General features: G+C 28.3%; 1 protein-coding gene across 2 annotated transcripts in view; it reads left to right on the top strand.

The window, feature by feature from the left end:
• The window catches only part of LOC136969169 (zinc finger and BTB domain-containing protein 45-like), a 285,864-nt gene that overhangs the window by 19,516 nt on the left and 251,908 nt on the right, over nucleotides 1–14,440 (top strand). For both annotated transcript variants that reach the window (XM_067263270.1, XM_067263264.1), the window contains exons 3-4: nucleotides 9,014–9,218; nucleotides 11,988–12,179. In XM_067263270.1, coding sequence (XP_067119371.1) covers nucleotides 9,014–9,218; nucleotides 11,988–12,179 — 397 coding nt within the window. The remainder of the gene's footprint in view (nucleotides 1–9,013; nucleotides 9,219–11,987; nucleotides 12,180–14,440) is intronic.

The raw sequence follows: 14,440 nt of genomic DNA, 5'->3' as shown, positions 1-14,440 counted from the left end.
TTTACACAATTTAAATTATTTGCTCAATAATTTAATTTGGCATGCATGTTTGAATGTTTTGCTCATTGTTATAAGAATATCTAATTTCTATTAGCTAAAATTAACTTCTTAAAGGATTTAAAGCTTAGTGTCACTTTTTTAACTGACTTACTAAACAGGAAAACTGAGACAAATAGGAACAAATTTAGACTTTATTGACATCAGCTAATAGAAAATGCATTTCAGGTGTCACATCTGTCATCAATTCTCATCTAATTGTACCTAATATCATAAATATACCAAAGTATCCTACTACTAAAGATTATCTTACAGATTATCACTATACAATTGTTTACATTTACCTGTATTTTTTGAAGATTTAGTTGCACATCTAAAAAATTTTGATGAGGTTAACAGTGACCTGGAAGTGGCATCTCAATACCTTTATCAAGACCTACTGTATTTTTGCCGAATGACCAGCGTGCTAGTCTATCTAGTGAGATCATTAAATCAGATATTTCCATATGGTAAAAGCTGGCATTCCTGTTTGTCCTGGGGAATGCAGGCATGCTGGTTTAAGTGAGGTTATGCATCTCTTTCTGAAGGGTGCATTAAAAAAACTGACCAGTTTTTATTTTAAAACTGAAACTGTCAGCATTACATAAAAACTATGATTGTATCTTTAGAGAGGACAAAATGAAGAAATTAAAGTTGTAAAATACTCTTAGAATTCCAAAAGTGTTTATTTTACATTTATTTTACTGTAATTTGATTTCAAAAACATTAATATATTAACTATAAATTATTTGAACATCACTTTGTGTGAAATTTGAGAGGAAGGTGTTATTTTTAAGGTCAGATTAGATGGTTAGTTTAGTCCACACTGACCTGCCACCACTACCAATTAGTCTCTAATTGTTTCATTGTCTTGTAACAAAACTCTTCTTGATTTTAAGTAAGTCAAATTACAATGTTGTTATTTTGTTATACTCCCAAGAATGTTTTCTTTGACATTTAATTAACAACTAGTTTTGTTAGATCTGATTAAACTGCAATTAAAATATAAAATCAATCGGCATAATGTAACCTTGGGGGTTTCAGGCATTCTGGTCTCGTTTTTATGCAGCATGTTGGTCTCCTCAGTTTATTCTGCAAAAATACTATATCAATATTGAGGGAGATTGTCATTGCTGTACTGTTACTCTTCTTTGGGATTAATGAATGGACAATTATCTTGATAGATGTAATCATTTGTCTTTGTTAAACTGGTGGCATCAGTCAGTCATTCACCATGCCCATGTATGCATCCCTATGATGATGGTTTCTGTGAAGGAGAATGGCCTATATATCTTGACTTGCAATAATTGTATATACTTAATGATTACTTGTAAATTGACACATTGTGCTGATTTACCTTCCCACACAGAAATGAAAAGGCCCATCATTGCTAAAGATGAGGGAATCCATGAACCTTTAACCAAAAATCTTTTACATTTCCATGTAAAAATGAAGATCATCAATGCTGATAGTTTGATGCAGTTTAACAGGCCTGTAGGGCTTAATGTTAAACTCCAGCCTCTTACGAAGAATTTGTGATATTGTTCATTGCAACTTGTTAAGTTCTAAGCTTACACTTGTAAAGGCCACATGCATAAGCTTGTAAAGCATAATTCACTGTAGATGGCCATGGACATTCTGGTTGAGAAATATTGTGCAGATAATCTTCATTTTGGAATTTCTCATATACCACTTGTACTGTTGTTGTTCACAGGCAATTCTTCTTGAATTCAGCTTGAAATTGCTTTTGCACTGTCAGAATGGATATGCATTTTTTCATTTTCTAACACACACAATGTTTTCTCATTCTAATTCTATCTACTATTGCTTCTTGGCTGGCAGTTTTGTTTATAGAAACTCAGTGAATTATTGGTAATTCATATACTAAAAAAATTGTTGTGTAGTTGAGTGACAAATTTTTAAAATGTTTTACAGACATACGTAATAGCTGGATTTGTGTTTGAAATAACAGTATTTTTGCACATGAAAACACCAGATATATACATTGCTAGAAGTACTTTAAAATGCCTGAAATATGTATTATGAATGTTAAAAAAGCCAGTAAAATACATTAAAATTGGTAGGTTGAAATGTATATTTATTGTACATCCATATTTTTTAGACGAGAAGAGATAAATACACAACGATAGGTGACTTATGGTATTTCAAAAATTATGATGTGATGTTGTCGCAAAGCACTTTGACACTTCGTCAGGATAATGTTTCAGTTAGGAGGTGTGCAATAAAGTCAGTTATGAATAAAATTAATGTTCAATAAAACTAACTAAATAATGAATGATTAGATAGCTTAGAGAGTATATTTCTGTACATATACACATTCACATATACTGGTCAGAAGTAGATGTAAATTTTTGCTTATTGCTCTATATATAAATGGTGAGAAATGAGTAAATATTCTCATTATGTATGAACTATAGTAAATATAGATTTAAGTATTGAAGTTGATACTAATGTTGCTTCTGAATTGATATCATAAACATTAAAGTTAGGCAAGTTCTGATCATATTAAAAGTAAGATTTTTACTAAACTACTGAACCTGTTACCGGTGTTATTTGCGTGAAAAAATCCTTCTTTTCACAAACGTTTTTGAGCTTTCCAAACAGCTCTTCTTCAGGTAGAGAATTTTAGTATTTCATCCCTGGTGTCGGAGTGAAGTTTAAGTAAGATTTTTTTTGAAAGATTAAAATTTTTAACATTATCAAATAAATACATATAATATCTACAATAATTTTAATCTAATTAATTTAAGGATTTTGAGATTTTCAAAAATTAGGGACTACATAGCATGTGAAACATATTTGTTTATAGGATTTTTAAAAGAATGGAAGTCAGGTGGTTCAAATAAAATATTATTTTGCATGCTCATTTAGTTGGATGACACTGGTATTTTTCATGTAAACTGTATATGGAAAAAAGATTTCATGCATAAAGAGCAGAAATGGACTAAGTCCAGTGCAGTATAAATTGCAAAATTGCACTTTAACAATCTTAATTACAAATTTTTTCATATGTTCTCTAAGAACATATGAAAGAAAATTGTATCATTTTTGAAACTAAATAAGTGCTTTATTGTACCTGGCCTGAAATAATGCAAACAGGTTACTGTTTGCATTATTTCAGGCCAGGTACAATAAAGCACTTATTTAGTTTCGAAAATGGTCAAATGTGCAAAGTATGCAGAACACTTATAAATGCATATGCTGTATTTTTGAAACCTATGTAAAATATGCATTATCAGACAACCATAATTTGATGCACATGGACCCAAATTGAGTTTTTATATTGAGGTTTAAGCATGACAGCATTTAAGGAAAAACAGGTAATGATGGTTGGACTTCACACTGATCATTTGAATAAGCAAGACACCAGAAAATTAACATGTGTGTGTTAAACTACATACAAATATTGCTATAAATACTAGAGCTTTCCACCAAACTATTTCTGTCTTTGTCAGGCAGATAATAATGGTTAAAATCCTTTTTAGAACAAAAATTTTTTGAACCTAGCTAGTTTAATGCCCAATGCCCATATGTTAATTTTCTGGTCTCTTGCTTAAGGAAAAACATGCATTTGCAAATGAATCCAGCTATTACTTACATGTAACCCAAGATAAAAAAATGAACAACTCTTAATTAAAATACTAGAAACTGATCTGGTGGAGAAGGAATAATTTGTAGGTTAAGTTTCTAAGAAAACTGCTGATATTAGACATTGTTTCTTTTGTATAGCATTTGAAAATCTTCTATTTATACATTTTTGTACATTTAAAAAGGTAAACTTTAAAGATTATATATTATTCTAAAATTTAGGATCCTTGTAGGCTAATTACTAATGATGTCAACCAAAGTTCAGCTTTTGATTGCTATATATATTACAACTGTGATCTTTCATTTGTGTAACTTACATACAAGATGTTGATAATTGAAGTTCACATTTCAAAAAGCTATAATGTCATTCTGCTCATTTTGAGTTATATTTCACATACAGACTTCTGTGGCAATGGAATTTTATTTGAAGACAAAGAAAAACATTATAAAAATGCAGCAATAAGTGGCACTGTTGATACCATAATGAACTCAAAATGTCTTAATATTTATAATACTCAAGGTATACTGTATGGCTACGTAGCATTGTGGTTGATCTGCTGGCCAACATTATTGGCAACATACTGAAATTGTAAATCACACATTCAACAACAGCACTCAGAGTTTTGGAGGTCAGAATTCAAGTAAGCTGTTGCATAACCACACAGCATATTGTGTGTATCATAAGTTTAAGTCATTTTGAGTTATTCATTATGGTGTCATATCATGTTCCAGTTTCTGTCCTAGCAGGCATTTTTATAACTTATTTTTCAAATAAAATCCATCACCACAGAAGTCTTCCTGTGAAATAACATGATTCTGCTGATTAGTTTTGGAATTACATTTTTGAAACTTTTGAAATATAGAATGTTCAAAAATTAGAGGATCAAAGCTTTTTTAAAATATAAAATTGCACAGTAACAATGATTATTTAAAACAATCTTGTGAAAGAATTGCAGGAAATTTTTGCTAATTATTTAACTGCCAAACAAAACTAGAAATGAATTTAAATTTTATTTTTCCATTGTCTTGTTAATAAAATTAGAAATTTTAATAATTAATTTTTTCATGTTTATTTGCACATTCATAAGATATGAAGTTTAGTATTGTTTTCAATTTTATTTGAATAATAGTTTTTCGTAACATGAATTTAAATTGAAAATGGACAAAAGCTGTAATGCATACATTTCTTTGTGTAATAAAATGATGTCTCTACTGAGAAGTTACATAAATGTTTGATTTAACAAGGTTAATTTAGTTGTAGGGTAGATGTACCAGTTTTGGCCAGTGTAGTACCAGTTCTGGCCAGAAAACAAATTTAACTTAAAAATATAATCACAAATGAAACAAACTTTTATTGTTAACAGTGTGAATAGTTAACAATAAAAGTTTGTTTCATTGGACAGATTTGAATATATGGTGATTATATTTTTAAGTTAAATTTGTTTTCTGGCCAGAACTGGTACACTGGCCAAAACTGGTACATCTACCCTAGTTGTTGTTGTTGTTGTTATAATTATTATTATTATTCATGAATTTTGTACTGATATTCCAAACAAATTTTGTTTGTTGTTAATCAATATTTATATTTGACCTATTTTAAAACTTAGGTTAGATTTGGTTTAAATCTATATTAATATTTTAGGAAATTGTTTGTTTGCATTTTGTTATTAATTTCTGTATATTTTCAAACTCAAAAAAATAAACACATGAATGCAGTATTTATCCAGTATATTAATTTTTAAGAATGAAGTGAGAGATTGTCATATTGTTTGTGACAGGAAAAAATATTGCTAAACTAATTACTCTTTATTATATCACAATAGTATTAATGTAGTATAATTAAGTATCTCTGAATTTGTGAGTGTGTGTTCTCCAACTCACAAAGGGATTGTCATATTGTAACTTGGATAGGATATATAAATAATTAACTACTGTCACTGAGTAAGTAAATAAAAATATTTATCAGTTAAACAAATAATTACTATGAATAAGTTTTTAACATAGGTTTCATATAAAATTTTTAATATTTAAAGTATGATTTTTAAATTATATTTTAAGATTCACAAACATACAGAAATAAAAATTGGTGTAATTATAGTATATCCTTTAAAATGCTGGAGATAAATATTTGAAAATTTTTAGAGGTCTGATTGCACTGAATTGTCCTAATGTCAACTCCACTAGATAATACAGGCATTTCAATCACAAACATTGTGATGACATAAATTAGAAAGGTGCTTCCACCATTACTACGACATAGGAATGAAAATCTTCATGTATTTCTTAATCCAACAGCAGTGCCAAAAAACATTTTAATTTTTCCAGAAAATTTCTCCATTTTAGGCTTTTGTTTAATATTCATAATTTTTCTCACTGTCTTCTTGATCAGTATATTAGGTTTTTTTTATTTTATATGGTTTTCATTGCTCAGATTTAAAGAACTGAATTTCTTTCAGAGAGGTTTTAAATACATTTAAATTTAAATTGAATAATTGTAATAGAGAGAGAGTTAATAAATCTAGAGTGTAGTCATGCCTTCAAAACATGGGGTCATGTTTTGGTCACTTGTCATGTATCTCTAAGATAGAAGAGATATCAAAACGAGAGATGAAACTTGTATCCCAGAGCGTAGGTTATTCTGGTTGTTTGTAATAATCTTGTCTTTGTTTTTGATGTTATGTTTCTGTTAAGTTAATTATACATGTTCAGGTTATCTGTGTGTGCAACATAGTACAGAATTTTAACCAGAGAGATTGTAAAATTTTTTAAGTACAGACTACAAAATTACAGATCCACATGAGAAGGAAAGTATGAAGTTTAAATAAAGCAGAATTACGAGAAAGATGTGTTTTTGTTTTATATTTATGCATTTTAGTATTAAAATGTTTTGGGTAATGTCTCTTAACAAATAGAAGATTAAATAACTTCTATTAGTTAGAGAGGTGTGTATACTTAGGTCAGGAGAAATTGGATGGTAATATTTTGAAGAATACTTAAGAGGCAGATGGCTGGAAGTAACAGATAAGATTAACAGCATAGTCAGCGGCATACAAAATAGATGCCTAAAAATTAGATGCGTTATCTCTTATCTTGAAATAGCCTTTCCTGAGATATAGAATGTTTTCTAGTTGTGTAAAGCAAGTATTTCAGTTGTCCATATTGGATATAATTAAATCGAAGTTACAGACTAAAGACTGGTCGAAAGATGAATATCACTCCTCCCTGGGAAATGAGAGAATGTTTTGTTTGAGAGAAAAGTTTAGAATGACATTTTGGAGAGTAGTTGTGGTCTCTTCAGACATAAGCAGGTCACTAATCGGCTACACATTTGTTTATGATGTAGACATTGTCTCAAAGACAAGAGACAATGATCAGAATGCTGACCCCTGGAAACTTCAGGTTGATCCTGAAATAGTAGTAACCCTAAGTTTGGTGGATCTTGCCATTATCTGGCATTAGTAGAAAGTATTGAACAACCAATTGCTAGCTTGCAAATAGGTCAGAAATCAAAGTTTGAATATTAAATACATATTGCTATTGCATCATAGTAAAGTTGAGAATATTTTAAGTGGAACAGTTTTAAGACAAGGAACATCTGGTAGTGTTTTTGTTAATCTTATTCATCTTATTCATGTGAATATGAAATTAATGTTTGTGATACATTGTATTATATATATAATAATAATGATAGGTATGTTAGTAAAAATATAACTCTTTCCTAAGAGTCTGAAGTGTATTGTATTATACAGATGACAAAGTTCATATTTTTTTACTATACCCTATGAGATTTGTTTTAAAAGTACAGATTTACTATGCTATCAGGAATCTATTTTAGTTGTAACTGTGAAACATGAAAACTTGCATAACTCACATGGCTATACATGATACTGGTAAAAACAAATAGGATATTAAATTTTTCCAAAACATCTTAATTTGCAGATTATTTAAATCTAACTCAGATTTGAATGTTCAAGCTAAAAAAAAAGTGCAAGTTCTCAAAATGATTGTTATGTTTTTTAGCTTAAATTCCAATCTTTTTGTTTTATCACTTTTCCCATATACATTGTATATTTGCAATTTTAAACATTTATATTTTATTTTGTTAGTTTAACTGATATTTCATTTTTGAACATAGAGTAAAAGCTGAAATTGACATAGATTTGATTTTTTTTCCTTTTTAATAATTGAATTTGTCCTCCAGAAAAATCTAAAAACAAAAACTTGTTGTTTTTATTTTATGAAGATAGTGTCTGTTTTACAGAGTTTGTTGAAAGTATTTGTGTTTTGTTCATGCACACGAGAGATTAATTTTTAAAGAAATAGTTTTTTTTTTGTATTATTAGTAAAAAAATGAATTTTTCAAAACTGCAGAAGCTGGAACTATAAATAATAATCTAAAGACATTTTAAACCAGTTATTCTCAACCTTTTCTTCGACACGGTACACTTTTAATAATTTTAAAATTTGGCAGCAAACATGGTTACTTTTGTAAGTACTGCAGGACAACCGGTGACTTCATAACTGTTTTAATAACTAATATTTCGGTCATGTTTTCTAAACGCCTTGGTAACTACCGGCAGTTACTGGTAACACCGGTTAAAATATCCAAATGTACCCTTGGTAGGTAAAACTAATTGAACCGCCTGTCTGGCATTGCTTATGTATGGGTATTTGCAATGCCAGCACACTTCAAAAATCTGTGGTTGAGAATCACTGCTTTAAACACTACTTCCAGTGGTAGCTTTTTTAACCTATAAATGTTTCTGGTCTCTTAAGAGGTCCTCTTCAGGTATAAGAAAAGTTTGATTGAATTCAAAAAATTGAATAAATTTTCACTCTTTCATAGATAGTTGTTTTCTATACATTTTGAAAAATTTTTTTAAAAAGCCTGTGATCAATACGGTTTGATACAGGTTCAACAAATTGAAAATTCAAAGCATACAAAAACATTTTAAATAAAAGTTCTAGCTTAAATTTGAAAGTTTTTTTCATGGTTTGAATCTGAATGATATTTTAAAATATGTTGGACCTGAATCAAATGATGATAGTTGCCAGCTTTTTAAAAAAATTTTCTTGAATGTGTAGCAACTGTGAACTGGCTCTCATTGGGTGAAATTTATTTAATCTTGAATTCAATTGAGCTTGTTCTTACACTTGAAGTAGGCCACCTAAGAAGGTGAGAATGTTTGTTTGTATGCTTAAGAAGCTATCTACCAGAAGTAGTGCTTGAAGTGTTTTTTTTTAAGGCAAATGAAATTAATAATAATAATTAATTTGAATTATAGCTACATTATTTAGCTTATGCCTATTTTAAAAATTTTATACTATAATTACAGTTCTTTTTAATTAGAAATTTTTATTGTTTCAGGTGCCAGTATTCACAGATGGTCCTTCTCAAGGTCCAACATTACCTCCAGCGTCCACTCAGTTAGCCATTCCAACAACAGTTGGGTTAGCGGATACCCAACCGCTACACACAGGCCCAGGCCCCTGTGATAGCCAAGCTTTGGTACCATGTTCCATGCCTTCTGAACCTTCCACTTCAAGTTGTGTTTCTCAAGATAATAATCAAGGTACTGCTTCATTAATAATTTAGTGTTTACGTATGCTTAGTTATTTCAAGAATGTAAATAGGAACAAAATGAAATATACAATTTAAGTATCAAATGTGTAAATAATTGATTCAATATTGAACATAATACCAATATAAAAATTAGTATTTACAGCAGAAAAATTCAGTGGATCACAAGATTATTACCTAGTGATCTAGAATCATACACTTAATACATTTCTATTTTCAGTAAAAACTGCTTAATGTAACAAATATTTTTAGCTTATTTAATGCGCTATCTTCAGGCTATGGTTCTGAAATAGAAAAAATAAGGGATTTTGAAGTACATTTCCTATTTGAGAATTTGAATTGTATATTTATTTTTTTCTCTGGCTCATAATATGTAGAATGTTGTTTAAATCTTGATTTTGAACTGTTTGTTATAGCCATATTTGTTCCATTTTCAAACATACATTAATAAACACTTTGAGTCCAAATGACATACTGGAACTAGAATCTACTAGAAATATTGTTTTTTTTGGCTTATATTGATGAATGTGATGAAATTAATAAAATTTAATTTTCATAACAGTCCGAAATTTAAATAACTTAACTATAATTATATGAATAATGAAATATATTGCTAATGAGTAATGTGTTTATGAATCTAGAAAAAAAATTATAACTGATATTTGATAATTTTAAAGAAAAACAGAATAGTGTAATAAACTTCTTAAAAATTCTGATGTATACAAACCAAAGTTAATGTGTGGTTTACTAAATTTACCTAAATATTCTAGTTTAGGAAAGATTGTTATTTAATTTGGAAAAAGATTGTCTGATTACCTTTGTTTCCAGAGGGAGATGCTTTAGTCTTATTTATTGTATGTGTAAAATACTATTAAAACTTTAGTTTTGAACTTAAAAAATATATAACTTGATTTCTCCATAGTTAAAATCAAACACTTCAGACTTTAGTTGAAGATAATGTCTATATATGGGATAAGTTGAAAAATTAGTGAGATTGAATAGCCATTAGCAACTATTGTGAAAAAATTGGAAAATATTAAATATTGTGCAGTGATTAAAATTCTTCACGAAAAAAGAAATGTGCTTTTACTGAAATTTATGATATGCAGGTTACATTAGATGAATCTTTCTCATTCTACAGTACATATGAAAATGGGAAAGAACAAGCTTGGAAGTTAATGTTATTTTTTGTTTATTGAAATTAAAAACCAGCATTAGAAATAGTCAACAAAGTTTATGACAGATTTGGAAGATTGGCAATTGTAGGCTTCAGAAATAGCAGAAGCATTTCATCTTTGGGCTTCTCAAAGGTATCTTTACATTTTATATGAAGAATTGGACATACTCAACTCAACTTCAAGATGGGTGCCATGATTGCTCATGAACAAAAACAAATATATTGGAAGTCTTAGAATTATTGTTTGTTTCAAAAAATTATGTTTTGCTTTGACAACTGATAAAACTTGTATTTAGTATATAACACACCATAATACAAATAACAGTCAAACTGTGGACAATATGAAGAATCTGCAATGAAGTAAGCAAAATCTTACTTGCCAAGAAAACTTTTCGGCAGGAAAGATTATGGCATCCCCTTGTGGGAGGCAAAAAGCTATCTTGTTAATAGATTATCTAGAGAAAGGAAGAACATTTAAGTGGATGTTATTGTGCAAGACTTGAATAAATTAAAGTTAGCTATCACCATAATATAACTTGGAATGAAAAAGTAATAAAGTGATCATCCATCAGGATAATTGTACTGTCAATCAAATGCTGCAGCCATCCAAAAATTTTAAGAAATAACCTTTGATACATTGCCACATCTTTTACTGGTTTTGGCACCATGAGATTTTTCTTTCCTAAGATTATTTCTTGGAAGGGTATAATTTAGTTCTACCAATGATCTAATATAACTATAAATGTCTATTTTGAATGGCTAGAAGAAGCAGACTTAATGAGATTTACTCACTGCCCACAAGGGGCGTTATCCCCCACTTTGAGAAACGCTGATATAAACATTTGAGATTAGGACTTACAAATTTTCATAGACTTCAGTTCTAGTAATAAATTGTTACTTTCATACTGGATTACTGGCTTTTGTGCATATTTATAGGGTTGGAAGATTGTTGAAAATTAAATTTATCTTCATACTATTAAATGTAAACAACTTAATGATTTAACTTTTTTAGCCTTCCCCATACATTATAATAATTTGTCTATATTTGTTTATAAAGATAATAAAACAATTTTATTATACTTTTCATGCCCATGAAAAGTGATATTAATTAATGTTACTGCCATTGCTATTGTATATATAGTTGTGTGTACAAACCATGGCAAGTGAGTGATTTGAATTGATTACATAAAAGGATCATGGATCAGTCTGTGTGAGAGTGGATTACCTAGGTGGTAATCTAAATTATGTAAATGTTTAGAAATATGGATCAGAGCAGTGATGGGTATTGGTATAATTGGGAAGGCAAAACTATTTCTTGCTTTTGATTCTTGCACATTGTTTGTGTATAAAAATTATAATTAAGTTAATAATTTAAAACAAGATGACAGCATTGCCTGCTACTAGTATTTAATAATAGTAATAAGAATTGTAACTAAAAAATTTGGCAATATTTGACATACCTTTTCATAAATAAGTAATATACAATATCAGAATTAAACCATTAGAAAACAGTTTTACAATGGATTAGATTAAATATTGTGTTAAAATTTTAAAATATTTACATATAAAGTTTTGATTTCTTAGATATCAAGCCTGGTGCCTTGGTGTCATTTGAAGAACCACCAATATCTCCTGTGGCTGGTCCATCGCATCAAGATAGTAGTAATTCTATGATGATGTACATGGATACTTCAGGAGTGCCTGCAATACCTGGTCCAAGTAGCTATCAGTTAGATAAACAGCCATCTCAACCACCTCAACAACAGCAACCACAAGGTAGGCACAACATTTATTTAAATTAACATACAAGTGTTACTGAAAATGGGGAAGAGAGGCATTTTTTTGGTCCAAGTTATAGGAATATCATATTTTTTCTTTTTGTTTATGAATGTATTAAGTAATTAAATTGTTAATTATAATTAATAAACATCTTAATATTCTAATATTTTAAGTAATTGAAGGTATTACTATTTACTTTTTTAAAATGACAATAATCAATACTCATTCAAATAATAAACTTGTTAACATTCTAAATGTAAAGTTTTAATTATATTTATATATATACATATACAAATATGCATATATATATATAATTTAAATTAACAAATGAAACATTTTAAGTGAAAATGAGATATTGGTTATACTTAGTTAATCAGTAGTTTAAAGTTTTTAGCTATTCCCTGGATCTTCTCCATGTTTGGTTTCACAATTTTTAATTTCAAAATTTTTCCAAAGTACACATACATATGAGTACTTTGGGAAAGAGCTGGAATTATGTATCTGTATATATTGATGTAATTTGTTTTGAATTTATATATTTGAAATTACCCTCTATATACTGTACAGTGTTTGGAGGGAAATGGTGTAAAATTGAAATCTTTTTACATGATTGAATAACCCATATCAGAAATTTGACATTTGAAATTAGTTGAAATTAGTTTAAAATATCTCAATAAGCAACATAAATGTCTTTAAGGATGTAGAATATAGTCAGTATGTAAGTCAAAAATGAATCTTGAGAATCAGGCCAAGAAAAATAGATTCTAAGAAAGAATATTAAAAGATTTGAGAGTTGAATATATTTATATTAAAAGGGTCATGGAGGGAAATTATGATTTTGTAATTCAATCATTTTGTGAAAACAAAATTTGAAATGAACACAGAAAAAGAATCATAAAATCAAAAATTCAAAATAACTGTTCTGAATAAATTTATCATGTTTTATATAAATAATGAAAGAATTAAAAAAAGTGAAATTAAAAAATTTTGGTATGATTGGCAAGATTTAGATGCTTGAATTAATCCAGTTGACAAATACTAATTAGAACATCTTGAATGCTGTAAAACTTTCATATTTTTGTAGAAGTCAGTTGTTGTATTTAAAAAGTTTACTTTTATTTTGTTATAAAATTAGTTAGCTTTATTTAGTAGAAAGTTTATCAGTTATTTTTATTAATGATACTGTTATGTAATATAAGGATAAGTGTAGATTGTTCCATTTTCCTTACCAAACACTGTGCTGAACTCAGGTAAGTGACTTGTTTGATAAAACCATTAAATAAATGATCACTATTAGTTTTAATTAAATTAGTGGGCATTTCTGTATCAAACTTATTTAGTGAAATATGTCTTAGATTTTTATGAATATTATTGCTAGTGTTGTGGTCACATAAAATAGCTATATGAATAAGGGTGACATTTGATAATTATAAGCAACAATGCTGCATTCTAGAATATTACAACAGATAACATATTTACTATATCTTTAATGGGAGGCTGCTGCCTGCTCTACAATTTTATGTAGATATTTTGTAGAGTTGTACTATACTTTGTATTGCAAATGGAAAATAAATATTTATTTATTCTGTGTGAAGAATTATTTCTTGTGAACATACATCCACATATTGATAAATATATATATATATATATACTGTATAATATCTAGAAATAAATACAAAGTATGTTAGTAGTGTAGTTATTGTGATATCGCAAGTGAATTAGTGTGCATTGAGTTGATTCTACTATCAAAATAATTGGACTTCAGAAATTGTGAAGAATACACGAATAAAATTAGGTGAGTAAAATTTCTGTTATAATAAACTACTTATTTTTTAATTTCATATAAATATGTATAACTATAATTTTAAGTTAACTACAAGGTAAAAAGTTAATTTCAATAAATGTTTAATAAGAATGATAAAAGGGTTTGAAAGGTAAGTACATAATCTGTTTATATTGTTTATTACATAATTTCCCAAAAAAGTGTTATATATAGCTTGAGTTTACATAATTCTTGGTATACTATGTACTCAATTGAATAGTAGTATGTTATATTGCTATGCTGCATAAATTATAATTATGTAAAAATATGTTATACAATTTTATCTTGTATATTCTGAATTTGTATGAAAAGTATATGAATAAAAAAATTTTTATTTCTGTGTGTGTTTTGATTTATTTGGAGTTTTGCTTTTTATTAAATATAAAACATCGAATAGAGATATATTTAGAGAGAGAGAGAGCGAGAGAGAGAGGAA

Source organism: Centruroides vittatus, unplaced genomic scaffold, assembly GCF_030686945.1.
Source record: "Centruroides vittatus isolate TY-2023 unplaced genomic scaffold, ASM3068694v2 contig_1035, whole genome shotgun sequence".
Classification (NCBI taxonomy): Eukaryota; Metazoa; Arthropoda; class Arachnida; order Scorpiones; family Buthidae; genus Centruroides; species Centruroides vittatus.
The sequence above is the reverse complement of the archived record's forward strand: the minus strand, read 5'-3'. Positions and strand labels throughout refer to the sequence as shown.